We start from the raw sequence: 26534 nt of genomic DNA, 5'->3' as shown, positions 1-26534 counted from the left end.
GTGAAAACAGTCATCAAACCTACGTGATGTTTATTTTGACTTTTTTTAGTCCCCCAAATGAAAGCTGTAGAGATGAAGTCAGCATGTCATCAGAATTGTACTAAAACCAAAAGTCTATAGACTGGAAGTATGAAGAATCAGAAAAAGGGTTGGCAGTATGTATTCTTTTTTTTCTAACTAAATATATATATTTTTTATTTTACTCTTGTTCTGTTGCAGTTGTCCCACTTTTCCCCATTGCTCTCCATTGTTCTTGCCCACCCTGCACCCATACTTCCTGCTCCCACAGTCAATTTCCACCCTGTTGTTGATGTCCACGGGTCATTTATACATGTTCCTTGACTAGTCCTTTCCCCTTATTTCCATATTTGAAACCACTCCCTCCCCTCTGGTCATTGTCAGTCTGTTCCTTGTTTCCATACCTCTGGTTCTATTTTGCTCATTTTTTTTGTGTGCGCTCATTACATTTGTGTTATAGTGAGATCATAAGGTATTTGTCTTTCACCACCTGGCTTATTTCACTTAGCATAATGCTCTCTAGTTCTATCCATGTTGTTGCAAAAGGTAGGAGCTCATTTTTTCTTTCTGCTGTGTAGCATTCCATTATGTAAATATACCATGGTTTTTTGATCCACTTCTTTACTGATGGGCACTTAGGCCGTCTCCATCACTTGGCTATTGTAAATATGCTGCTATGAATGTAGGGCTGCATAGGTTCTTTTGAATTGGTGTTTCAGGAGCCTTAGGGTATATCCCCAGCAATGGAATTGCCAGGTCAAAATGTAGTTCCATTTTTAGGTTCTTGAGGAAATTCCATGCTGTTCTCCACAATAGCTACAACAGTTTGCCTTCCGACCAATAGTGCACTAGAGTTCAATTTTCTCCACATCCTCACCAGCACTTTTTGTTTATTGATTTGTTAATCCTGGCCACTCTGACTGATGTAAGGTAGTATATTACAGTTTTAATTTGCATCTCTCTGATGGCTAGTGATGCTGAGCATCATTTCATGTGTCTATGGGCCTACTGTATGCTAAATCATGATAACCTTCATTTTCAGGGAAAAGGCTGGATCTGCACATTTTCTTCCCAAGTGCAGAACCATTGCTTAGTCCATAGGGTGTCAGTTATATGTGAGGGAAAAGGTAGAATGGAGTCATTCAATGATGAGACAGAATATTGAAAAGGTTATACTTCCTTTTATGTGTATTAAAATGTATAGTCTCTCACAGAGTATGTTCTATAATAAAATTATTATGTCCCTTTGTAATGTCAAGATGAAGTTGTAAGAATGATAAAAACCATTTCTATGACTTGCTACTAGTTTAACATTAGACTCATAGGGTCATTTGTATAATATTGGCACACAGTATCTTATTAAAAATGGAATTTATTGTTTGTGAAAAATACTTTTAATTGATAACCAAATGGAATCCCCCACACTTTCTAATTTCAGGGGGAATCTGATTTCCACCTTTATGTGCTTTTGGAAACCTGACTCCTTTCATGTTCTTTTGAAAGAAGTGGGGCATTTTTTTTTCTCTAAAAATCTCTTATCTGAGATGTTTGTTATTTTGAATTAAACTCAGCACAAAGCACTTTCCATGACTTTGTTTAATGACACATGCGCCAGAATGCTGTTTTCATAGTGTAGCAATCTGCCATCATTTCTTTTTTTGAAGCAAGCTTCCTCATGTTCCCTGCTCCATTGTCTTGTGACTCCCATTTCTTCACAAAGAAAAGTTTATTCCCAGCCAGAATTGTTACACATACATTCACAGAGAATCTTAAGTAATGAATAGATCACACCCCCGCCCCCTGCAAATAGGAGGATTAGCAACAATCGAAGCAAAAATTTGGCTTATGATGAGATCATTTAAAATATTGTGGCATATAATCTAATAGCTTCCTCAAACCAAGGGTTTCTGGGAAGGGAAGGGAAGCAAAGAGTTACAGAGTGGGGAGACCAAGGTTATGACACAGGGAGATCATAGAGCACAGTAGAAACCATTCAGGGTTCATAACTAGAAGACTCAGACTCAAGACTTCCTTCATCATACCCTGGGAAGGTCCACTTTGGTCATTCTCTAAATTTTTATTGAGTTTTAATTACACATGGCTACTGAAGATTTGTTAATTAATGTTAATAAAAGCCCTAGTTCCTATTTAGTAAGTTATGGTATGGTAGGGTTGGTAGATAAATAAATAAGAACTTTTATTTACTCTGGCAAATATGTTCTCCCATCCAGTTGGTTCCCTTTTCATTTTGATCATGTTTTCTTTAGCTGTGTAGAAGCTTTTTAATTTCATGCAGTCCCATTTGTTTGTTTTTTCCTTTATTTCCCTTGTCCTAGGAGATACATTAGCAAAAATATTGTTTGGTGGGATGCTTGAAATTTTATTGCCTATGTTTTCTGCTAGAATTTTTATGGCATCACAATTTATATTTAAGTCCCTTATCCATTTCGAGTTTATTGTGGTCTATGATGTAAGTTAGTGATCTAGTTTCATTTTTTTGCATGTCCCTGTCCAGTTCTCCCGATAGTCCATATTGAAGAGACAGTTTTTATTACATTGAATGCTTGTGCTCCCTTTTGAATATTAATTGACCATGAAGACATGGGTTTATTTGTGATTCTACATTCTTTTCCCTTGGTCTGTGTGTCTGTTCTTATGCCACGGCCAGACTGTTTTGTTTACAGTGGCCTTGTGGTATAGTTTAATGGCAGGTATTGTGATCTCTCCAACTTTGTTCTTTTTCTCGGGATTGCTAAACCTATTTGGGGTATTTCTTTCCATATAAATTTTTGGAATATTTGTTTTAGATCTGTGAAGTATGCCATTGATATTTTAGTAGGAATTGCATTGAATCTATAAATTGCTTTAGGTGGTATGCACATTTTAGCGATATTGATTATTCCAGTCCATGAACATGGTATACACTTCCATTTATTTGCATCTTCTTCAGTTTCTATCTTCAGTGTTCTGTGGTTTTCTGAGTATAGGTCTTTTACATTCTTAGTTGAATTTATGCCCAGCTACATTACTTTTCTTGTTGCTGTAGTAAATGGGATTTTTCTTCATTTCTTTTTCTGATAATACATTGTTGATGTACAAGAATGCCACCAATTGCTGAATATTGACTTTGTATCCTTGTACTTTACCAAATTCACTTATTATGTTGAGTAATTTTTGGTTGAGTCCATAGGATTTTCTGTGTACACTATTGTTTCATCTGCAAATAAGGACAGTTTTACTTCCTCCTTTCCAATTTGGATGCCTTTTCTTTCTTTTTCTTTTCTAATTGTCATGGCTAGACCTTCAAAAGCTAGGTTGACTAGGAGTGGTGAAAGCTAACATTCTTGTCTTCTTCCTAACCTTAAGGGAAACACTTTTAGTTTTTGCCCATTGAGAATGATGTTGGCTGTAGGTGTCTCATATATGCCTTTATTATGTTGAGGTGTGCTCCTTCTAGTCTCATCTGTCTGAGTAGTTTTATCATGAATGGGTGCTGGATTCAGCATCTATTGATATGATCATGTGATTTTTGTCTTTCATTTTGTTTATGTGATATGTTTATTGATTTGTGAACATTATAGTATCCTTGCATCCCTGGAATAAACCCTACTTGATCATATTGTATGATTTGTTTAATGTATTGATGGATCCAGATCACCAATATTTTGTTGAAGATTTTAGCATCTTTGTTCATCAGACATATTGGTCTATAATTTTCTACAAAGGAGGTCTTTAAATAATTTATACACTAGCAAAATATAAAATAGAAATAAACTTACAGTAATAATGTTTGCCACTTTTTATCTGATATACATCTTGTACATAAAAGTGGTACATGAATATTTTCTACATAATTTGCCAGGTGTATTGAACCCATGTAGATGGAGGAGACTGTAATTACTTGATTTGCAGAACTCTTTCTACCTGGTCGAAAATGTCATTAATCCATGACTTTTATGTCATGTTCTTAGGTTTTTTGGAGAGATCACTACTAGAAGAGGAAAAAATAAAAATTTGTAACTTAAAAACAGTTGTATATTTTTAAACCAATAAAGGTATTTTGTAATTGAAAATATTAAATTTTAAGTTAAAATCTATTTGTATTACTATAATGACAGTTGAGTGTAGACAAATCACTTTTCCTTAACAAAGTTTCTAATTCTATAACTCTGTTTCTGTATTCACTGTGGATTCCTATCCTGGGGCTACTCATTTACACTAACTAGATCAGTGCGCTTGTCTCTGGTTAATGTCTCTAAGATGTATTGTTATTGAGTCATGTTACTCATATAGGAGTGCTGAAATCTTCGTCCCCCCTGTTCATTTTGCTTCTGTGTTGTGACTGGAAGGCAGAGATAAAAATGACATGTGACCTTAATAGACTGACTCAGAAATATTTATGTTGTTTTTTCACCCAGAATGTTTTTTAGCTCCTATATAGCCAATTTTTGTCCTATAAGGTATTATTGAGGCTAACATGGCCTTTAGCCTGTGAAAAGTCTTGCAATAAAAGCTGTTACTTCTCAGGGTTTGAAGTTAAAATTTTCTTTTGAATCTTCCACATGCTGTTATCCTATCACACATTGTGTTGAATTAATTCATTGTTATGTTTATCCTCCCCAAGTTTACTGCTCTAAAGTTCCTTGGGAGCAGAAATTCAGCTTTGCCTACTAAGTGGCTGATGCATATTGTATGATCAACACATGCCATTTGTATTTAATTGAACTGTACTGTGCTGAGTGTAAAATTCCTTTCCATATCCAACCTTATTTAAGCCTCAGAAAGGTCCTAGAAAATGATGCTTGTCTTCAACCAGTGTTACTGACCTTACCACCTCAATATATCCTCATTCAAACTACTCCACACAAACACCATCCCTGCCCTGGCCACGCAGTAGTCTCCAGCTTGTCTCTCAGCTCCATTCTTGTTTCCTGTGGTGTGTTCTCCAGAGTGCGAAGAGCTTCCCTTTTAAAATGTTAAACAGGGTACATAATTAATTCCTCTGATAAAACTCTCCAATGGCTTCTCATCTTATTCATAATGAGACTCAAACCACCACCATGGCTCACAGGCTCTGTTCAGTATCCCAAATTTTATTAGAACCCATAGTAAAAGTGTTTTACATTATGACCCAGTACACAAGCACACTCATTTACACACACACACACACACACACACACACACACACACAGGAAAATCTTCATGGTGTGATGAATTTTATTTCAGTCTACTCTTCTTGGTTACATTAAAAGGTGCTAGTAATCACCTACCAATTTGTTTCATGACTGCAGTTGGAAACATTGCTTTACTTGATCTGGCCTCTGCCTACTTTTCTGATTTAATTTTCAGTGCTCCCCCTTTGTACTTGGCTACCATATACTGACTTCTTTGCTGTTTACTAAGCAAGCTGAGCAAGCTCTCCCCTCAGGGTCTTTGTATTTCACTTTCTTCTGTGTGGAACAGTCTTCCTACAAGTATTCACATGGCTTTCCCCATTACTTAATTCAAATCATTGCTCATGTGCTGTCTTCTCAAAGAAGCCTTGTGAATGTCTATTATGTACTATGTACAGTGTTAGACTCTGGTGAACAAAGGTACAGTCTTTGTTCTTGATATTTTTAGTGTTAGTCTCCATAGTTTACTGAGAAGTAAAAACAAGTAAGTTTTAAGAGGTAAGAGCCCAAATGCTATGCTTATTGAAGTACATAGAAAAAAACTCAGTAATGCAAGTTAGAGAAGTCTCCTTGGAGGGACTCATATCTAAGTAGAAACATGGAGGATAAAGCAGAACAAATCCAAGTGAAGAAAGACAGGCAGAAGAAAGGGTGGTGAAAAAGTCCCAGTGTCAAGAGAAGGTTGGGAGAACTGTGGATATTTGGGGGTGACTCAATGGAGAAGAGTGAGAGATGATTTGGTCTGGTAAGCAGGTAAGGAATGAGTCTTTAAGCATTGTGATGGAGCATGCAGTCTATCCTAAGGGTGAAGAGAAGCCACTCAAAACTAGCAAGCACAAGAACAGCGTTGTCAGATTTGAACTTCTAAAAGGTCACTCTGTTCTGCAACCTGGGGCTGGACTAGAAAAAAAGGTGGGGGACAAATCTGCAGTAATATTGGTCAGAACTCATAATGGCCTGCAAGTAGTCATGGTCAGAAGATTAAAGAGATGTGTAGAAGCTAACAGCCAACGTCACTTATAAATGATTATATTATGGGGTTTACAATGGTAGAATTCAAGGATGACTTATAGCATAGAGTAGTTGGTTAATAAATGAATGAAAATGATTTAAGACTTGGACAGTGGGTGATTGGTGATACAATTACTCAGCCTTTTCAATTAAAGAACAACAAAAAATAATTTCCAAGAAATAGTGTATAGATTTTCCATTTTCAAGACTTGGTTAAATTTTCTGATGGTATAAGCTAATAAATTTGTGACCTAACATCTGAGAAAGCTACAGAACAGAATGTGAAATAAAACTGAATGTAACTTTCTTGCTAAGCCAAAATCATTATTAATTAAGTTTTCTACTTACACTCAGTCCACATTATAAGTAAAATTTGTGTTACTAGCTTCCAAAGGTTGCTCTGGACACTTAGTGCTATGGGGTCTCCAAACAACATTAGTACTTTTGATATATAATGTTATAATACAGTGACCAGAGGGAAAAGGGGAGGGAATTTCAGGGGAAAGGGGGAAGGGTTTGTAGGAACAAGTATAAAGGACACATGGACAAAAACAAGGGGGGGTGTGGAAATGGGAGGGAGGTGGGGGGGCTGGGGGGTTGGGATGGGAGTAAAAGGCAGAAAACTATTTGAACACCAATTAATATTTTTTTAAAAAAAGTTGTAATACAATGCTTTGCACACTACGAGTTCTCCATAGGGGTTTGTTGAACTACTTGAAGTACTACTTGTTATACATTTGGAATTAGTGTCTTCTTAAATAAAGCAGTACATGATATCTTTCCAGATAATTAAGACTCACTGCAAACTAAGTGACTTGCCCAGTGCCAGAGTCAAGGGTGCTTTGAGTGCTGTGCTCTTTCCCTTGTTCCTGTCAGGATCTGTGACTCATTCAAAAGGCTCGGAGATTCTCCTAGCTCATTTTGGCCAAAGCCTGAATTTTATTATAAGAAACAAAATCATATGTTCACTTTGATTACAATTCACAAATTTCTGTTTCTAGTCTTTAAAACCATAGCACATGATGATTTCTACACATCACTTTATTCTACCAAAAATAGATATCATTGAACACTGAGAGAAAATAAATTTCTTTCTCTAGAACATTTTCTCTTGTGTCTATACAAATAAAGCATATTTAGGCAAGTCACAAAACTTGCATTGATTATCTTGTAAACAGGTAATGACAGGTCTTTTTAATTGAATGTATTGGGGTGGCACTGGTTAATAAAATTATGCAGGTTTTAGGTGTACAATTCTGTAATACATCATCAGTATATTGTACTGTGTGTTCACCACCCCATGTCAAGTCTCATCCATCACCATTCATGCCTGCTATGGTGGTGTGTTAAAATTACCTGGGGGCTTTTAAATACATTGATGCCCAGATCTCATTACAGGTTAAATTAATCAAAGTCTATTTTTTTAGATTTATTTAATTATTGTTCAAGTACAGTTTTCTGTCTTATACTCCCAACCCAGCCCCAAATCTTTGAGGGTAGAATTCAGACATCAGTATTTTGAAACACATTTTTAATTAAATTTATTGGGGTGGCGTTGATTAATAGGACCACATAGGCACTCTGTGCCCTCCACCCAAACTCAAAACATTTTCCATCACCATATATTAGGCCTCCTCCACCTCCCACTACCTCCCCACCCCCTTCCTTCTGGAAACAACTGCACTGTTGTCATCAGAATTTTTAAAGCTCCCAGTTGATTTAGTTGTGCACCCATAGGTGAGAACCCCTGGGTGAGAGCTATTTAAAGAAAATGACGAACTCATGCACCTTTTACTTGGTAATGTTTACTTTTCTCCAACCACAAGGTGGCAGCATCACAATATAGTGCAGGCACATACTGGCCTCTATTGAGTGGACACAGAAATTTGTCTCTGTAATACTAATTAAAAACATTTTGAGTGTTCTTCCAGCTAGAGACAGCATTGAAATTTCTTTTTTCCTGTTGTTCTCTGCCTCTTTGTTTGACTAACAAAAGTTTTAGATATATTTAGTTTAACTGTTTAAATTAGCAGGAACTATATTATAAGCCATACTTGTATGGAACAAGGCAAAGAACATGAATTTCGTATTTAGATAGGTTTGGGTTTAAATACTGTTTCTGCCACTTACCAATAGCAAACTTAGTATCTTTGTGCTTTAGTTGTATACCTAGAAGAGGAGGGTTGTTATAAGGACTAAATGAAATAACATATGTAAATCAACTTTGTATGGATGATACTAGGGTGATGAAGACGTGGAAGAGGAAAGTGGTAATGCTGTGATTGAGCCAGCTGTACAAAGTTTAGGAAAACCCAGGACACAGTACTGTTTTGTGTGCTTTCTTCCTGTATGTGGATCTCCTTTTCTCTGTGTATGTCCTATCTGTCAGTTTACTCTGGTGCTTATACTGAGAAGTGTGCTCTAGACACCTTCATTTTAAAGAACAAATCATCAGCCAATTGTTCACTACGCTTTTTGCAATGAAAGAAACCATTAGCAAAGGAAAAACTGTCCACCATTATAATCCAGTTTCTGTAAAAATTAGGCTTTGTTTACTCACAATTACTCTAGCTCACTTCTCAAACCTTGAACATACTTTCTCTAAGATCACCAGTGGCCTCTTAAGTGCAAAGTCTAAAGAAAATGGGCATCTCATGTGTGTTTGCCATTTGAAGAGGTTCACAACACGCTCCTCCTGACACACTTCCCTTGACTGCTATAGTGACAACACTCCTGTTCTCAATGGCTGAGTGGTTTTCTCTTCCCATATAGCCCTCATTTCTTTTCTCCCAGGGAATCCTATCTTTGAATACAGCTTTAATTATCTTTGAATACAGCATCAATATGTTGTCCCACGAAGCTTTCCTGAACACCAGGTCTATAAATCTAACAGTCACTGGCATTTAAATTGGTGTCTCAAAATTATCATGTCGAATGTTGAATTGGACATATCCCCTATTCACACAAAACCTGCTCATTCTCCTCCCTCACACTGTGGTTTTCTACCCTGATGATTGAGTCAAATCCCTAAGAGGTACCTAGATCCTCCCTCAGCCCCCTTTACTGCAACTTACCAAAGCTTATCAATTCTTTACCACCACCACCCACAACTTATTTCTCAGAGGAGGTATTCAACTGCATAACTCTTTATTTCTTACCTCACATTTGCTCTTGAACATAGCCCAGTGTGACTTCTGCGCCAAAACAGTTCTTGTTAAGGCCACTAACTCCGATGTGCCATTCACATGTCCTTATCCATCCTCCTTCCCTTCCTTTATCCAGGCCCTGGAGCACTTCTTAAAGTGCTTGGGGGCCCAGTGTAAGACAGTTTAGGAAAGAAGGATTGATGAGATTAGTTTCCAGAGACAGGGTTTATTAACCTTTTATCCCCTATTGTGGAGTACTTTTAACTTTTAAAGACATTTACTTCATTTATAGATGGTTTAATTTTTATTCAAGAGAACTAAGATAGTTCATAAAACTTACCTAAGCAAATTTAAAAAATCAACTGATAGTGCATTGCAAGCTGCCATTTATCTACTTATAGAAGGCAACAAAATTTTTAGTAATTAGAGACCATTCATTGATTACTGCATAATAAATTCACAATATAGGTGAACTGTGGAACTCTGGAGAAGAACTATATTTAATCAATTATTTTGATAATTGCGCATATTATTTTTATACTTTTTTAGGTAGACTGTTGGTAAGAATGTTAAACAAATATTGAAAATTGTGGATAATAAACTGTTGTTGGTGCCATGGATAATATAAAGTTTAGGAAAAAACAGACCATACTAACTGGTCACTAGCCAAAACTAACTAAATAAAAATACATATCATTTAGTATGATATAAAAATTATTCCATCTACGACTTCCGCCAAGATGGAGGTATAGGTGGATGTGCCGTGCCTTCTCACACAACCAAGTTTAGGGACAACTAAATATTAGCATCAGAAAACACAACCAGAACACGGAAAACTGAACTTTTCGGAAGTCCGCTAACAACAAATTCTTCAGCCCGACCGGTAAGGGGCGAAACCGGCGTCTGGTGAGGAGTTGCAAAGGAGGGCTCGGTCAGACCCGGGCGCGGAATCCAGACACGCGAATCCAGACGCAGGATCGGACCTAGTGAGCGACCCAGCAACCCACCGGGTGAGCGACTGCAGAGGAGACAGTGGGGAGGCGGTGCAGCCTGTTGACTGCGGTTGCTAATTGCGCGCGAGCGAGGGAGTGGGCAGTTGGACCGGCCGCGGCGATAGAGGGCACCGCCATTTCCCCGCTCTGACCACGCCCCCACATACAGCGTCACAACCCAGCGACCTGGGAGTCCAGGGCGCCGCTTCTCACATTTAAAGGGCCAGAACAGACCAAAAATGTCGCAGGAAGACCTCAAAGCCCCAGAGATAAATCTAAGTGACGAAGAAATAGCAAAACTCTCAGACGCACAGTTTAAAACACTGGTCATCAGCTTCCTCATAGATCTGGTTGATTATAGCCACAAATTAGAGAAACATATGAAGGCTAAATTAAGGGAAATGAATGGAATTCCACAGGAAACCCATAGAGATGAAAAGGAAACTGGGACTCAAATCAATGGAGTGGACTAGAAGAAAGCAAATAATGGCCAAACAGAAAAGAGTCAAGGAGCAAGAATTCAAAGAAATGAGGAGAGTCTTAGGAACCTCCAGGACATCTTTAAATGCTCCAATATCCGAATTATAGGGGTACCAGAAGGGGGAAAGACACAACCACCAGTGGAAAAATTATTTGAACAAATAATAAAAGAAAATTTCCCCAATCTGGCAAAGGAAATAGACTTCCAAGAAATCCAAGAAGCCCAGAGAGTACCAAAAAAGTTGGACTCAAGAAGAAACACACCAAGGCATATCATAATTACATTAGCCAAAATTAAAATGAAGGAGAGAATCCTAGAAGCAGCAAGAGCTGAGGGGACAATCACCTACAAAGGAGTCCCCATCAGACTGTCAGCAGATTTCTCAAAAGAGACCTTACAGGAAAGAAGGGGCTGGAAAGAAATATTCCAAGTCATGAAATCTAAAGACCTACAACCAAGATTGCTCTATCCAGCAAAACTTTCATTTAGAATGGAAGGACAGATAAGGTGCTTCTCAGATAAGATCAAATTCAAGGAGTTCATCATCACCAAGCCCTTTTTATATGAAATGTTAAAGGGACTTATCTAAGAAAAAGAAGTTAAAGAAACATGAACAGTGAAAGAACAACAAGCTCGCAGTTATTAACAACCACACCTAAAACGAAAGCAAACTAAAAGAACAGCTAGATCAGGAGTGGAAATATAGAAATGAAGATCTCAAGGAGGGTTAGCAACAGGGGAGTGGGAGAAGGAGATGGGGGGAGAAGGTACAGAAAATAAGTAGCATAGACAGTAGATAGAAAATAGATGGGGGGGCAAGAATAGCATGGGAAATATAGAACCTAAAGGACTTGAGACACATGGACATAAACTAAAGGGGGGTAATGGTGGGGATGGGGGGGCAGGGTGGAGGGGAATGAAGGGGGGAATAGAACAACTGTAACAGCATAATCAATTTAAAATAAATAAATAAATAAATAAATAAAAGAAAAAAAAAAGAAAAAATTATTCCATCTAACTATTTTTTAATCAGGACTTCAAAACGTCAGGAAGCTCTATTCATCAAAATTCTTAAACACATTTGGAAAATTCATGCTATATGTATAGATTTAAGGAAATATAAAATCAAATTTTTACATCTTCTTAAATGAATTTTCTGATCTAATTTTGTAAGGAAGTTCATCCTTTTTGGTTGAAGCCTTGCAGTAAGTCATGCATCCTTTGGCAGTCCTCAAACTGCAAAGGTTAATAAGAAGACAAGCTAGTTGTAATAGGAGATAACATTATTTTCTTTATTCTAGCTTCTGAATTAATAGAGAATGCACATATTGAAAGACAGTGATATTTAAAGTTCTCATTGATTGGCATTTTCAACACAGCAGCAGAACACACAGAGAAAAAGTGGAACAAAACTATTTTGCATGCTTAATTAGGACAAAAGCAGAAAACAAACGTCAACAACTTGATGATTATCATATGGTTCCGAATATGACTGATATGGAAAAAAATGTTAATTCAGGGCTCAAATATGGATTGTTTTTCCTTTTGGAACAACTTTGTACAATGTGGATGTCTCATATCTGGTTCTCATCTCTTTTGAGATTCATATGTATAGAGTTCATGATGTTGTCCAAGATAATTTGGCAAAAAAAGCACTGAGAAATAGAAGTGTTGACTACTTGGGTGATGGTTGCCAGAACTAGTTACATGCACAGACTGACAGAAAATTGGAACAGAAGTAAGAGTTGCAGGATCAAATTTGTCACAAATTTGTCACTATTGATAATCTTTTTTTAAGTGGCAAATTGTTCAATTTAATGTTTCTTCAATCCATAATAACTTTGTTATTTTATCATTTTTCATTAGAGACCTTACATTTATAACTGTGTCACTAATTAACACTATGCCCATGGACAAATCACTTATGCTTTCTGAGTTTTTATATTCTTATTCACAAACTGAACAGAGGTGGCATTATATAATCTCTCAACTCTCTTCCATCACTAATGCTGCTGTTGAAAATAGGATTGTCTTGAAAATTAAGGAAAAATCAATTCATACATTTTACTCAGTACAAAAGGATTATTTAAATTTATGATATAAAATGAGGTCACAAGAGAGAGCAACTTATACCTTGGGAGAATCAATCAGAGATGTGAATAGGTTCTGATTAAAGGGATCCCTTCATCAAGAAATCATGACCAGCAACAAGAACCAAGAGAAAGCCAGTAGAATTCTTATTCCTCAATCTTAATTTTATTATACATAGTTGTACTCTCTTCTGTACTTTCTGTCAAGAGCCATATTTTATAGCCAAGTTATACATTGCAAAAATGTAGAAAATGGAAGGAAACACCATCAAGATATCTTAGATCAGCAAAGGGTACAGCTGCAATTGTTGAGACCCCAGTGGTAGGAAAATGTTGCAATTCAGTTGTTTCCTTCACCCTCTAATTACCATATTCCTGAGATCTCTAATATGCCAAATATAACATTGCAATGTATGGCATTCATATAACTACTCTCCAAATATTTATGAAAAAGAAAAGATCAGGGCTATTAAGAACTACAAGGATGACAAGAACAAACAGGGACTATTGGGGGCAAATTGAAACATAGAGTCACTCTATTGGCTTGTGTTTCAATTGTTGTTTTATAAGATGTTTACAATACTTCAAATATTATTTCATTAACCCTTATTTTAGATTAATCTTTTTTACCATTTTCTCTGAATTATTTTTTAACTTGGGTTTTAATCCAACTTAATCATTGATTAGCTTTGTGACTTCAAGATATTTTAAAAGGAATTTCCCTGAGTCTTTAATTACCTGATTTGAGAATTATTAGGGCACATATTAAAGTGTCTAACTTTTTCTCCTTGTACAACCGCATCAAAACCACAACTAAATATAAAATCACCATCACTCAGAACTGTCAGAAATTAAATTGAATGGAAGTCTGACAACTATGGAATTGAGGAAACTATATCCATCCAGACTGGTAGGAGGGATGGAGATGCAGAATGGGTTGGTCCCACATCTATGTGTGTTGGATAAAAATTCAGAAGGGATATCTCAGGAGGGAGGAGTCCCAGCCCCACACCAGACCTCAGTCCAGGATTCCAGTGTCAGGAAGATAAGCCCCATAACTTCTGGCTGCAAAAAACCAGTGGGGATTGTCAGTGGAAGAAACTTCCAGAGTCCCAAGCAGTTCCACTTAGAGAACCCACACACAGATTTAATCCGACTTATTCCCACAGAGCTCCAGCACAGAGTAGTAGCTTGAAAGGCACCAGTGGCAAACAGGGAAGAAGTGAAGTGTCTAGCATCAAAACAAGAGTGGGGGTATAGCTTTCTCCAAAAAAAGGCAGGCAGAGGCTACTGACCCTTTTCTGAACCCTCTGCCCACTGACAGAGCCACAGAGCTGGCAGGTGGGTTCCATATCTGAGACTCCGTCGACTTAGTTAAAAATGTTAGGGCTACCCTAGAGGTTCTCCAAGACTTCATCCCACTCAGTTTATGGGACCACACAAGCACCCAAGCTTTTAACAGTGACTTTTCTACATGAATGGCTGGTCTTAGCTCATGCTTCACAACTTCCAAAATCTTCTCAAAAAAGCAACAGCTGGCATCAGTGAGCCCCCAGGTCCCATACCTTTCGCTAAGTGGCTCTAGGCCTGGTGCTAACAACAGCCAGCCTAGAATCACAGTGTGCCTTTACTTGGGAATCTCCAAGCTCAGCATAAGTAGCAGCCATCTAAGACTGTGTTACAGCTTGTGCACGGTGGCCCCAGGCAGAACACAGGTGGGGGCTGACCTTGGCTTACACTACTTGAGAAACCTTGAAGCCTGTGCACCCAGTGGACAGCTACAGACCATATTGGAGCACTACCACCCTGCTCCTGCACAGCTGAGTCTTCATGGAGGGAAGAAGTTGGTGGTCAGTGGTCACAGACAGTCCTTACAGCTGACTGGCATGGGTAAATCTCTCCCATCAATCTTCCAACAGCAATCAAGGATCAACTACAAGAGGAGGAAGTACTCAGACTACATGAAGATCACACCTCAGCTTGCATGATAGGGTAGGCTATGCCAGCTACAGCATGCTACAGGACACCTACTATATTAAGCTATTCTACCAAGCCAGAGAGTCATAGCAGTTCTACCTACTACATTGAAACAAATACAAGGAGGCTGCCAAAATGAGAAGACAAAGAATCATGGCCCAAGTGAAAGAACAGATCAAAACTCCAGAAAAAGGGCTAAACAAAATGTAACTGAACAATTTATCAGATGCAGAATTCAAACGGTTATAAGGTTGATCAAAAAACTTAGCGAAAACCTCAACAGCATAAAAAATATTCAGTCACAAATGAAGTATACACTAATTGAAATAAAGAACAATACAGGAAAACAATAGAGTAGATGAAGCCATGAATTAAATCCATAATTTGGATCATAAGGAAGTAAAAAACAACTGATCACAGCAATAAGATGAAAAAAGAATCCAAAAAAATAGGGATAGTGTAAGCAGCCTCTGGGACAACTTCAAATGTCCCATCATTTGCATCATAGAGGTGCCAGAGGAAAAGAGAAAAAGCAAAAAATTGGAAATTTCTTTGAAAAAATGATGAAAGAAATCTTCCCTAATTTGGTGAAGGCAATAGACATGCAAGTCCAGGAAGCTCAGAGTCCCAAACAAGATGGATGCAAAGAGGCCCACTCCAAGACACATTACAATTAAAATGCCAGAGGTTAAAGATCAAGTGAGAATCTTAAAAACAGGGAGGTGAGGAGATGGGGGGGGGGGGGGCGCTGGGATGGGACAAATTGACCAAAAAAAAAAAAACGTACTTGAAAAATAACTAAATAAATTTAAAAAATAAAAAAAAAGATAAAAGCAGATAGTTACCTACAGGAGAGTTCCCTTAAGACTGTCAGCTGATTTCTCCAAAGTTACTTTGCAGGCTAGAAGGGACCGGCAAGAATTATTCAAAGTCATGAAAAGCAGGGACCTACAACCAGGATTGCTCTACCCAGCAAAGCTTTCATTTAGAATGGAAGGACAGATAAAGAGCTTCCCAGACAAGAAAAAACTAAAGGAATTCATCATTACCAAACCATTATTCTATGAAATATTATAGGGACTTATTTTAAAAAATATCAAAACTATGAAGAATAAAATAACAATAGATACATATCTATCAACAAATGAATCTAAAATCCAAACTAAGCAAACAAAAAGAGCAGAGACAGAATCATTATCTGGAGATCATTCTGATGGTTGCCAGATGGAAGGTGGGTATGAGGGGACGGGTGAAGGGAGAGGTGAGGGAATTGAAAAGTACAAATACATAGTTACAGAATAGCCATCAGGATGAAAAGCACAGTATAGAAAAATGGGATAGCCAAGTATATACATGACCATGGACATGAGCAAAGATGTGGGGATTGGCTGATGGATTGGGGAGTGCTGGGTGGAGGGGGCAAATGGGAAGAAATTGAGACAACCATAATAACATAATTAAAAAAAATTAAAAATAGCCTAGCTTATAGCATCTTATAAAAAAGTGATTTTCCTTATTTAGAGAGAGAAAAATATTCTTCATTTATTATTCCCTCAGAGATAGTTGGGAGAGCAGATTGAAGAGCATTCTGTCTTTTTTTCCTTTTCAGTGTCACAATCTGTTCTACAGTTCCTTTTCATTTCATTATATACAACATTCATATTGTCAATATAGATATTTCTTCTATATTGTTCCAATTTTTAGGTGGTATCTCATATTAATGTTCCCCTAAATATCTATCTAGATCATTCTAGATATGGTAGCAGTTTTGAGTCTTTGAAAACTCTACAGTGTTTAAAGTCATAGTTTATGGTGCCTTAAAAGCCAAAATCTTTGTTTCACTTTCAAGGAACTGCCAATAACTTCCTCTTTGAAATTCTCTGTTCACTTGACCTCCGTAACACTGCAACATCTTCATTCCCCATGTATGTCTCTAAATGATCTGTCTCTCTTCTCCTTCTCTTTCTCCTGCTTTCCCTTCTCCCTCTTCTTCTTCTTGGACTTTTATATTCCTTTGGTCAACTCTAGCCCTTGGTATCTAACAGGGTCTACTTTGGCCCTTTGCCCTTTTTACCTGCATACTCTCCATAGGTGACCTCATCCACTATTGTGATTTCAACAAACACCTCTTGCTGATAGTCTCAGATCTGTACACCTCTAGCCAACAACATTCCTGTTTAATAAGGTGGGAAAAGGGAACAAGTGAACAATAGAATTCTGGCTTCTCTCTGCAGAAGGAAGCAGGGAGTGTAGTGGACTATGGCATGCTAATGATGTCCAAGTTCACGTGTTTGTGTGTTTGAATATGACATTACTCTTTCTGGTTTGCTGGTCAGTTACTCTGTCATATTGTCTTGTAGAAGACATCTTTCTGTGTATATACCACTCCACTGTAGGTAATTGCATCCCCTCTTAAAACAAACAAACAGACAACCCTGAACATGTAACCCATTCAGCCATAACTATAATACAAGTGTTTTTATTCATTCATTCGTTCATTCATTCATTTGATCCTCACCTGAAGACATGTTTAGAGAGAGGAAGGGAGAGAGGGAGGTTGTTTGCCTCCCATACATGCCCTGACCAGGGATCAAATCCACACATTTTTGTCCACAGGATGGTGTTCCAACCAGTTGAGCAACCTAGCCAGGACTGCAAGTGTTTTAAAGCAGCCCTCTTGGTTTATTGAAAGGGAAAATCTTGGACTCAGTACTTTGCTTTCTTTCTTGTGGTTTGTTTATGGTTAGAGTTTATGTACTTCGTACTTTATACATCAGCAACAGCTGGATGTTGAAGCTCCAAGGAAAACTTCTCTCAAAATAGTATTGTTGCAAAGAGAAAACAACATTCATGAACTTTGGCAGGAACTGTACTCTTGAGCCATGTACAATTTTGAAATTTGAATGGAAAAATCCACTGCATGGAGAAGCCAGCCTCATTGGACCAGAGCTGGTCTAATTATGAGAAGGTGGTGCCAACAATGCACAGAGCTCTGAGGACCTCTGAGAACTTGTGCACATTGACAAGGCCCTCTTAGTTGGGCCCTTACCACAGGAAGAGGCAGAGCAGGAAACCTGCCACTTGGCAAAACATCTTTCCATAACCAGAGTTTGGCTTTGCATTAGCTTGCTTAGATGACAGTTTTACAGATTTTCAAAAATAACTTAGTTTTACTCATTAAGTCCTAACATTCCTATAATCTGGGGTACCTATAATTTGAGGTGGAAGGTCCTGCCTTAGTCAGGTTCCCAAGACAGTGCCTGATTATCTCCATCCCCTTACTCTTATGTAGTCATTGTTTCTGTGTCCTCAGTAGTGTAATGGGGTAGGGGAGGGCTCGTTTAGCTTAGCCCTTTCAGCAAAGGCTACTCAGCTGACCATATCTGACTCACAGTGACTAGTTTAGTGTCTTCTTTAGTAGCAGTCACTGTTGTTAAACAAATGTCTGGCCTCATTAGTACTTATTTCTCAATAATTAAGTTACCTTAAAACAGGTGATCAAAGTTTTCCATTTTTCATATCCAGCTATTTCTGCAGTATCTGAGGCTGTCCCAACATATAAGGGCTAGGAAGTGTCAAGCATGATTCAGGCTATCAGAGATTCCGAATGCAGTCAAGAAGGGCCACTGTGGTATTGGGGTACTACTCATGAGCCAAGGAACCTCCCACAGAAGCCAGAAGCTGTCTGTGAAAATCTTGTCCAAAGCCTTCCTACAACAGCCATTTTGGAGGAATGTGTATCCTAATAAGCCTGAATCACTTTATTGAGTAACTATTTTAGTTTCTTATAGAAACTGTTGTTTTTGGAGTGTTCGACAGGATGAATTCTAGAGTCCCCTGTTTCATGATACCCAAGAGTTCTTATTTTTCCCCCACTTATTCCACTGCCAGCTGGGGCAGCTCCTGAGAGCCTTCTCTCTTTACTGCATAGCTATTTTTTTCTCCATGTCACCTGGGCTAAGTTGGAACTACCCCAGGCCACTGTGATAGATCCTTAGGTCCAGCTATTAGAAAGAAGAGGTCAGGTAACTGACCTGAGATCCACCTTCTGGAAGGCACCTAGATTTATGAAAATCTCTCCTTTTCCATCTTTGAACTTCTCATAGCAAGAGAAATGCCAGTTCCATAAGTCAGACCAAAGGCCTTGCCACATCATTTCTCTCAGAAAAGGCTAGCCAAGAGGTCTCTCAGGGGTTCCAGGGGACCCACCTCTATAGACACCTGGCAGCTTCTTCTGCCTGCAAAATATGTGAAATTGTTTAAATATAGGGCACACAGCTATACATACACATACTTCATGAGAGAAAAAAAGGTGGATTAGATCTGAATATTCCTTTATGCTGGGGAATAGTACTCTAGTCTACTGAGAGGTATTAATGACTCTTTTCCAGGAGGGTCTAAAAATGGAACAAAATCTTATCAGTGTGGGATATTTTAGTAGGGTTCTACTGTAGGGCTAGTGAGTGGATGACATAGCAACTTCTGGGTTTGTTTAGTCAAGTGTTTCGCTTGTTGTTTAAAGACTCAGTATTAGTCGCTTAGACTCGAGTTCTGAATCAAAATGTTTGGGAATATGAGCTTGTAAGATTTGAATTCTGCTGCCTTATTTTCTCAGCAAAAAATGTTGGTATGTAAATGAACCCTCCACAAATTTATGGGGAAATTTTAACTTCTACACCACTGTAACTACTCCTTATTTTATATGAGATTCTGATAGACACCAAAATCATGGAATAGCAAGGTGCATTCATGTGTTGTAGGACTTTAGTCATGCTTAGGTTATTGCACAATGTTTATTGTTTGTTTTTGTTTGCAGCCTCCACCTCAGATATATGACAAACAGTTGGATGAAAGAGAACACACCATTGAAGAATGGAAAGGTGACTCTACTGTACTTGAATAAAGTATATATTTTACTTTACTCAAACTCAGAAAGTATTCTCAAGAATTTTTTTAAAACAATTTCATAAAAGATGATATTCTAATTGCTGTCTTCTTAGACTATTTTCAAAGCTCTTAAACCAATCTATCTTTTTGTACTCTTAATAATATTGCATTTTCTCAGAAGTAAAAGGAATTAATTACTGACACTTTAAAAATAGCACTGATTGTCAAAGATTTTGTCATGGTGGAGAGAAAACTTTAATATAAAATTTCACAATTAAACATTTTATGTTTGTAGATAAAATTATCAGATAAAATGGATAAAATTATGTCTGAGATGGTTTTAGATATTAGAAAATAAAATATAGCTCATAACGAATTAACTCCATTTATAGCACTTGAGAACTTAAATAGAAAATATATGTATTTAAGTAGCTTACTTCTCTTTTAAAGTAAGAAAAATTAATAGAAAACATTAATTTATTTTTCTCCCAGGAAAACTTTCTTTTTTTTTTAAGATTTTATTTATTTATCTTTAGAGGGGAAGGGAAGGAGAAAGGGAGAGAAATATCAATGTATGGTTGCCTCTGGTGTATCCCCCACTGGGAACTGGTCTGCAACCGACGCATGTGCCCTGACTGGGAATCGAACTGCAATACTCTGGTTCGCAGGCCCGTGCTCAATCCACTGAGCTACACCAGCCAGGGCTCCAGGAGAACTTTCTTAAACACATACTACATGGTCAAGATTATACTCAGGGAGAAAACAAGCAGAATTATAAAGAATAGTTAAAATAATATAAAGTATTACAGAGTAGAGTAAATACAAAAACCAAATTCATCTCAAATGATTAGGTCAAAATGAGGAGGGACATACAGGGAAGATCTGAGTGGAAGAAATGTTTGCAATATATTGAATAACTTACTATTGTAAACTTGGAAAAGAAAATTAGAGGACAATACCAGAATGGGAACATAAAAGGAAAACGAAGAGTATAAATGAACCAAAAAGTTTTATAAAGATAGTAAATGGGTTATGTTGAAGAATATGAAAAATGAGGAAATACAAATAAGGGAACAAGTAAAAAAAAGATACCAAATGATAGACAGGGAGGACTTGATTTGACTTAAATAAGGACCAGAAGCCACTCTTAGGGGTTTGCGTTGAGTAGTTGTGATAAGATATAAATATCCCCTGAGGAGGACAGGCATGAACTAAAATGTGAGAAACTAAAGAACCACCTATAAAGGACAATGACTGTACAACCTGTGAGTCATTTTAAAGCGAGTATTGGTAGTGCTGAATGATTTTTATCTAGAAGGGGCAAAGTGACATGAAATGAAAATAAACAAGTGTAACACTAGAAATGAAGAGCCCTTTTAATGGATGCCAGTTTGGGCATAAATGTAATAATTTAATCAGAGGGGAAGGAAGGAGAGAGCGGGCGGTTGCTCAATCCCTCTACGAATTTTTTAATGTTGGGTTTTAGGCAAGCTTGGCTTTGTAAATCCAAGAGTTGAGTCTAGAAAACAGATGAAAAGTTGAAAAATTCATGGAAACTAATGGTTTGAAGTCCTGAGAATAGGCATCCCTTAGGAAGAGAGTATAAAAGAAAAATCAGACTTCCGGCCAAGATGAAGGCGTAGGTGAAAACACTGTACCTCCTCTCACTACCAAGTTTAAAGACAACAAAGTTTTAGTAACAAAAATGCAACCAAAACACAGAAAATTGAACTGTTTGGAAGTCCAACAACAATGAACCATTCAGCCAGACCAGTAAGAGGGGCGGAGCCAGTGGCTGGCAGAACAGAGTTTCGCAGGAAAACTGGACTGACCCAGGTTCGGGTGGCAGTTGGCGGATCCCAGGCATGGGGTTGCAACAGGCAGACACAGTGAGGGCACAAGGTAGCTGGCTGACCACAGTCACACATTTGCATGCAGATAAACCAGGCAGAGGAGCGAGCAGTGGGACAGGCCCTGCAAACCAGGGCCCCAGCACCAGGAAATAAAGCCTAAAAGCACCTATTAGAAAAACTTTCAGGGTTGAGGTGCTGGGAGAAGCTCCCAGGCTCATAGAGAGTTAATTGGAGAGACCCACAGGGTCCTGGAGGGTGCACAAGCCCACACACCAGGAAACTAGCACTAGAAGGCCCCAATTTGCTTGTGGGAAGCAGCAGAGGGGACCAAAATCTGAAAGACAGCAGAACAAACACCATGACCCCCCTCTGACCCTACCCTTACATACAGTGTCACGACCCAGCAATTGGGTTGTCGCACCCTAGTGAACACCTAAGGCTCTGCCCCTCATATGTAACAGACTCCACCAGACCAAAACATTATGGCTCAAGAAGAACAGCTCAAAGCCCCAGAGCCAGTACTTCTAAGTGACCAAGAGATAGCCAACCTAGCAGAACCATAGTTCAAAACACTGGTGACAAGGATGCTCACAGAATTGGTTGATTTTAGTGACAAATTAGATGAAAAACTGAAGGCTAAACTAAGTGAAATGAAGGGAAATGCACAGGGAAACAATAGTGATGGAAAGGAAAATGGGACTCAAATCAATGGAGTGGACCAGAAGGAAGAAAAAAATGGCCAAACAGAAAAGAATGAAGAAACAAGAATTCAAAAAATGAGGAGAGCCTTAGGAACCTCCAGGACATCTTTAAATGTTCCAACACCCAAATTATAGGGGTACCAGAAGGGGAAGAGGAACAGCAACAAGTGGAAAACTTATTTGAACAAATAATAAAGAAGAACTTCCCCAATGTTGTCAAAGGTAATAGACTTCCAGGAAATCCAGGAAGCTCAGAGAGTCCCAAAGAAGTTGGACCCAAGAAGGAACACACCAAGGCACATCATAATTATATTAGCCAAGATTAAAATGAAGAGAATCCTAGAAGCAGCAAGAGATAAGGGGACAGTCACCTAGAAAGGAGTTCCCATCAGACTGTCAGCTGATTTCTCAAAAGAGACCTTACAGGCAAGAAGGGGCTGGAAAGAGGTATTCCAAGTCATGAAATCCAAAGACCCACATCCAAGATTGCTCTATCCAGCAAAGCTTTCATTTAGAATGGAAGGACAGATAAAGTGCTTCTCAGATAAGGTCAAATTCAAGGAATTCATCATCACCAAGCTCTTATTATATGAAATGTTAAAGGGACTTACCTAAGAAAAAGAAGATAAAAAAGATGAACAGTGAAAGAACAGCAAACTCACAGTTATTAACAACCACACCTAAAACAAAAGCAAAATAAGAGGACAGCTAGATCAGGAGTAGAACCATAGAAATGAAGATCACCTGGAGGGTTAGCAACAGGGGAGTGGGAGGAGGAGAAGGGGGAGAAGGTACAGAAAGTAAGTAGCATAGACAACAGATGGGGGCAAGAAACTAGATGGGGGCAAGAAAATAGATGGGGGCAAGAATAGTAGGGGAAATATAGAATCTAAAGAACTTGAGACACGTGGTCATAAACTAAAGGAGGGGGAGGGTGGGGGTGGGGGGTGCAGGGTGGAAGGGAATGAAGGGGGGAAATGGTACAACTGTAAAGGCATAATCAATAAAATATTTTTAAAAATAAGTGTTCAAAACTGATTAGAATCCCTAAGAGATAAGTTAAAATGCATATGAAATCTCCAAAAGAATTCATAAAACAAGTAAAATATAGATTCCTCATATGTTTCTTTGGCCAAATGCTTCACTGAGCCCCTTCTTTTGCCAGACTCCATGCTATTGCAAGAAAGTGTAGAATTAGAGGAGTCAAGGAGTCCTAATTAATTTCTAATTTACTCAATCCAATCCAAATGTTATGATTTGTCATTAATGAAAGAATTTTCTCTGTGGATTAAGGAAATTTATGTTTATAACACTGGTGATTGTTTCTTACAGAACTTATCTACAAGGAAGTAATGAATTCCGAAGAAAAAACTAAAAATGGTGTTGTAAAAGGACAGCCGTCTCCTTCAGGTACCCACTCTCAGTGAATAATGAACACAGCAGCACTCGTGTATTTTTCTTGACCTTGAGCAAGATCTGTTGCCAATAACATTGTTTATAGAGCATCTGAACAAATATCACATGACTATTTTCCTCTAACAGTTTTAGTTTTAGCACCCCCTTTTTAAATCTATAATAGGCAAAGTAATACAAAATGAAACCATGCAAGTTTAACTTTAGTAATGAAAAACCAAAAATGGGTTCCAGTTTGGGAATAAATGTAGTGATTTTTTAATGCTGGGTTTTAGAAAAGTTCAATGTTGCACATCAAGCGTTAAATGTGGGGAAAAGGTGGAGAGTTGAAGAATTGATGGAAAGTAATAGTTTGAAGTTCAGTGTGGCATTCCTTCTCACTATTCAGATTATGATGACCTAGCATAGTTCTTTCAGAACTTATGTTAAGATAATAATGAATGTTGAAGAAGTATTAATGTGGGCTGCGTTAAGGGTAACTGCTCCTCATTCAGAGCCATAATGACCTATCCACCATCAAGTCAACCTAGAGAGCAGGAAATCCTCCAGCCAAAACCTCTTGGCTCATTCACTCCAGTGTTCAAACTCTTCCTAGTGTTGGTGTGACAGTAGTTGAAATATCAACCAGGATGGGCTCCAATTAAAGTTAGTGCAGAAAATCTTCCAATTTGTGATTTACAGAGTCTAACACACATTTGTACATACACATATTTTGCCATGTAATGTGCTTTAAGGTTACTCAAGATAATTTACTTACCCTTATTAATGTTAATATATTTTTCTAAGATACATGTTCTGAAAATAAAGAGAATATAGAAAGAGTTCTGGAAAATGTTATGGCTTACACTCAGCTCATGCTAGGAAGAATGTAGGATGCAAATGATTTGTTTAAAGAAAAAGGGATTTGGTGTTCTACCTTTGATAAACATTTTCCTTAATTTTCAATTGTTTCATGGAAAAGGGATGTAATATGAATGAGTAAACTTGTTATACTACACTGAACAAGTAGTTTGCACCCAGGACCACTATGTAGTCTAAACAGATGCATTTCAGTTACAATGTGTTTTTCTCACCTCTATACTTGGGGAAATGTCTAATTCTATTCCAAATATTTTCTTTCCTCAAAAGGGGACAAAGGGTCCCTGACTGGTGTGGCTCAGTTGTTTGTGTGTTTTATAGCAAAATGATAGATCACTGGTTCTATTTCTGGTCAGGGCATATGCCTGGGGTGTGGGTTTTCTCACCGGTCAGGGACTATACAAGAGGCAACTGATTAGGGTTACTCTCATACATTGATGTTTCTCTCCCTTTCTTTCTCTCTCCCTTCCCCTCTTTCTAAAAATAAATAAAATATTTTTTAAAAAAGAGTGTTAGGGTTGTCTGCTCTCCCTATTCTTCTAGAATCCAGGTTGATACAAGTCTGTAGAAGGTGCTTTTAAATTACCTGCATGTACTGTCTGCTGCTAATTAAGGAACCCAAAGACTGAATCCACACCCTCAAAATACCACCAGCTACAACAGACACACTCCTTGTCTTAAGAATTCCCATGATGGCCAGAACATATTTTCCTAAAACCATTAAGAAGCCAAAATACCAGGGTCCAGTGAAGGGTGACCCAGAATCTGAGGCTGGGACTGGACACATTTTAGCAGAGTCTCTTTTATTCATCTTTAGTTAAAGTCATCAGTGACTCATCTCCTTTCCTTTCTCCCAATTTCTCAGAATTGTGCTACCACTCTGGCTCATACCACCTTCTGCTTGTTTTCTCCCCCATTTTCCCCTCAGCCCTAATCAGATCTCCACAACAGTGAATCTGTGATGATGTGAAATCCACAATTCTCTTTTTAATACTTTCACAACACTTCACAAAAATCCCCTTATTTGCATGATTTCTATTATGTAAACCATGCAGCTCAGGGAAGGCAGGATGGGACTGAGGATTATACATATGAGATGAATTAATCATTAAAGGGATGAGATGAGTGATCTGCCATATGAAGAAAGCTTTAATATTTGGTAAAGGAACAAAATTTGTATGTAATCAAGGCATAATTTCTAATCACTGAAACCACAGTTCTTATAGAAAAAAATGGGGTAGGTCATCAGCATTAGTGGTATGATTAATGCATAAGCAGTAATTGCATTGTAGTACATGCTCCTGTAACAATAGGCTGGTCCTCTGAAGGATCTAGACAAACTCTGAACAGCATGGAACAGAGAGGACTTCCCTAGAAGCTGCATCCTAAAGGCCTCCTATGACTTTACAATAAAGAGCAAAATCCTGCCATGGTTCACATGCTCCTTTGGATCTGGCTTCTGGCACACTCTCCAGTTCTCGTCACCTCTCTGCCAAGAGAAGCTGGTCTTGATTCTAGACTTTTTTGGTTGGGGTCATTTCTGTTCTGTGTGTCTCATTCTGGGGTCCAGACTAAAAGGGCAGCTGCCTCTGGGCATGCTCTTTCCCTGATTATTGCAAGTACATCCGAGACCAAACCAAACTGTATATACATGTTTAACTCATTTACTCACATGTTTTCACTCATAAAAAAGAAAAAAAAAGAAAATGAGTACATGTGGAAGTTTCTTTTAACTCATTAATGAGGGAAATAGCAAAGTGACATTATCAGGTCAGTGAAGACACAAGAAATTAGGATTTATGTGATCTCTAGGAAAAAAGCTATAGATTTGAGCAAGAATTCCACTGATCAGTGCTGTCCAGTGGCTTTGCATCACTTACAACTGAAGCCTCGTAGCCTCTTGCTGATATTGATAGCCCTCTGTAATACACCC

At 38.1% G+C, this 26534-nt stretch overlaps 1 protein-coding gene across 4 annotated transcripts in view; it reads left to right on the top strand.

The window, feature by feature from the left end:
* The window catches only part of MAPK10 (mitogen-activated protein kinase 10), a 340107-nt gene that overhangs the window by 304213 nt on the left and 9360 nt on the right, over positions 1-26534 (top strand). For all 4 annotated transcript variants that reach the window (XM_037163882.2, XM_053666317.1, XM_053666318.1 and 1 more), the window contains 2 exons: positions 19706-19769; positions 23663-23740. In XM_037163882.2, the coding sequence (XP_037019777.1) occupies positions 19706-19769; positions 23663-23740 (142 nt within the window). The remainder of the gene's footprint in view (positions 1-19705; positions 19770-23662; positions 23741-26534) is intronic.

Source organism: Artibeus jamaicensis, unplaced genomic scaffold (genome assembly GCF_021234435.1).
Source record: "Artibeus jamaicensis isolate MK-2021 breed Jamaican fruit bat unplaced genomic scaffold, CSHL_Jam_final contig_452, whole genome shotgun sequence".
NCBI lineage: Eukaryota > Metazoa > Chordata > Mammalia > Chiroptera > Phyllostomidae > Artibeus > Artibeus jamaicensis.
The sequence above is the reverse complement of the archived record's forward strand: the minus strand, read 5'-3'. Positions and strand labels throughout refer to the sequence as shown.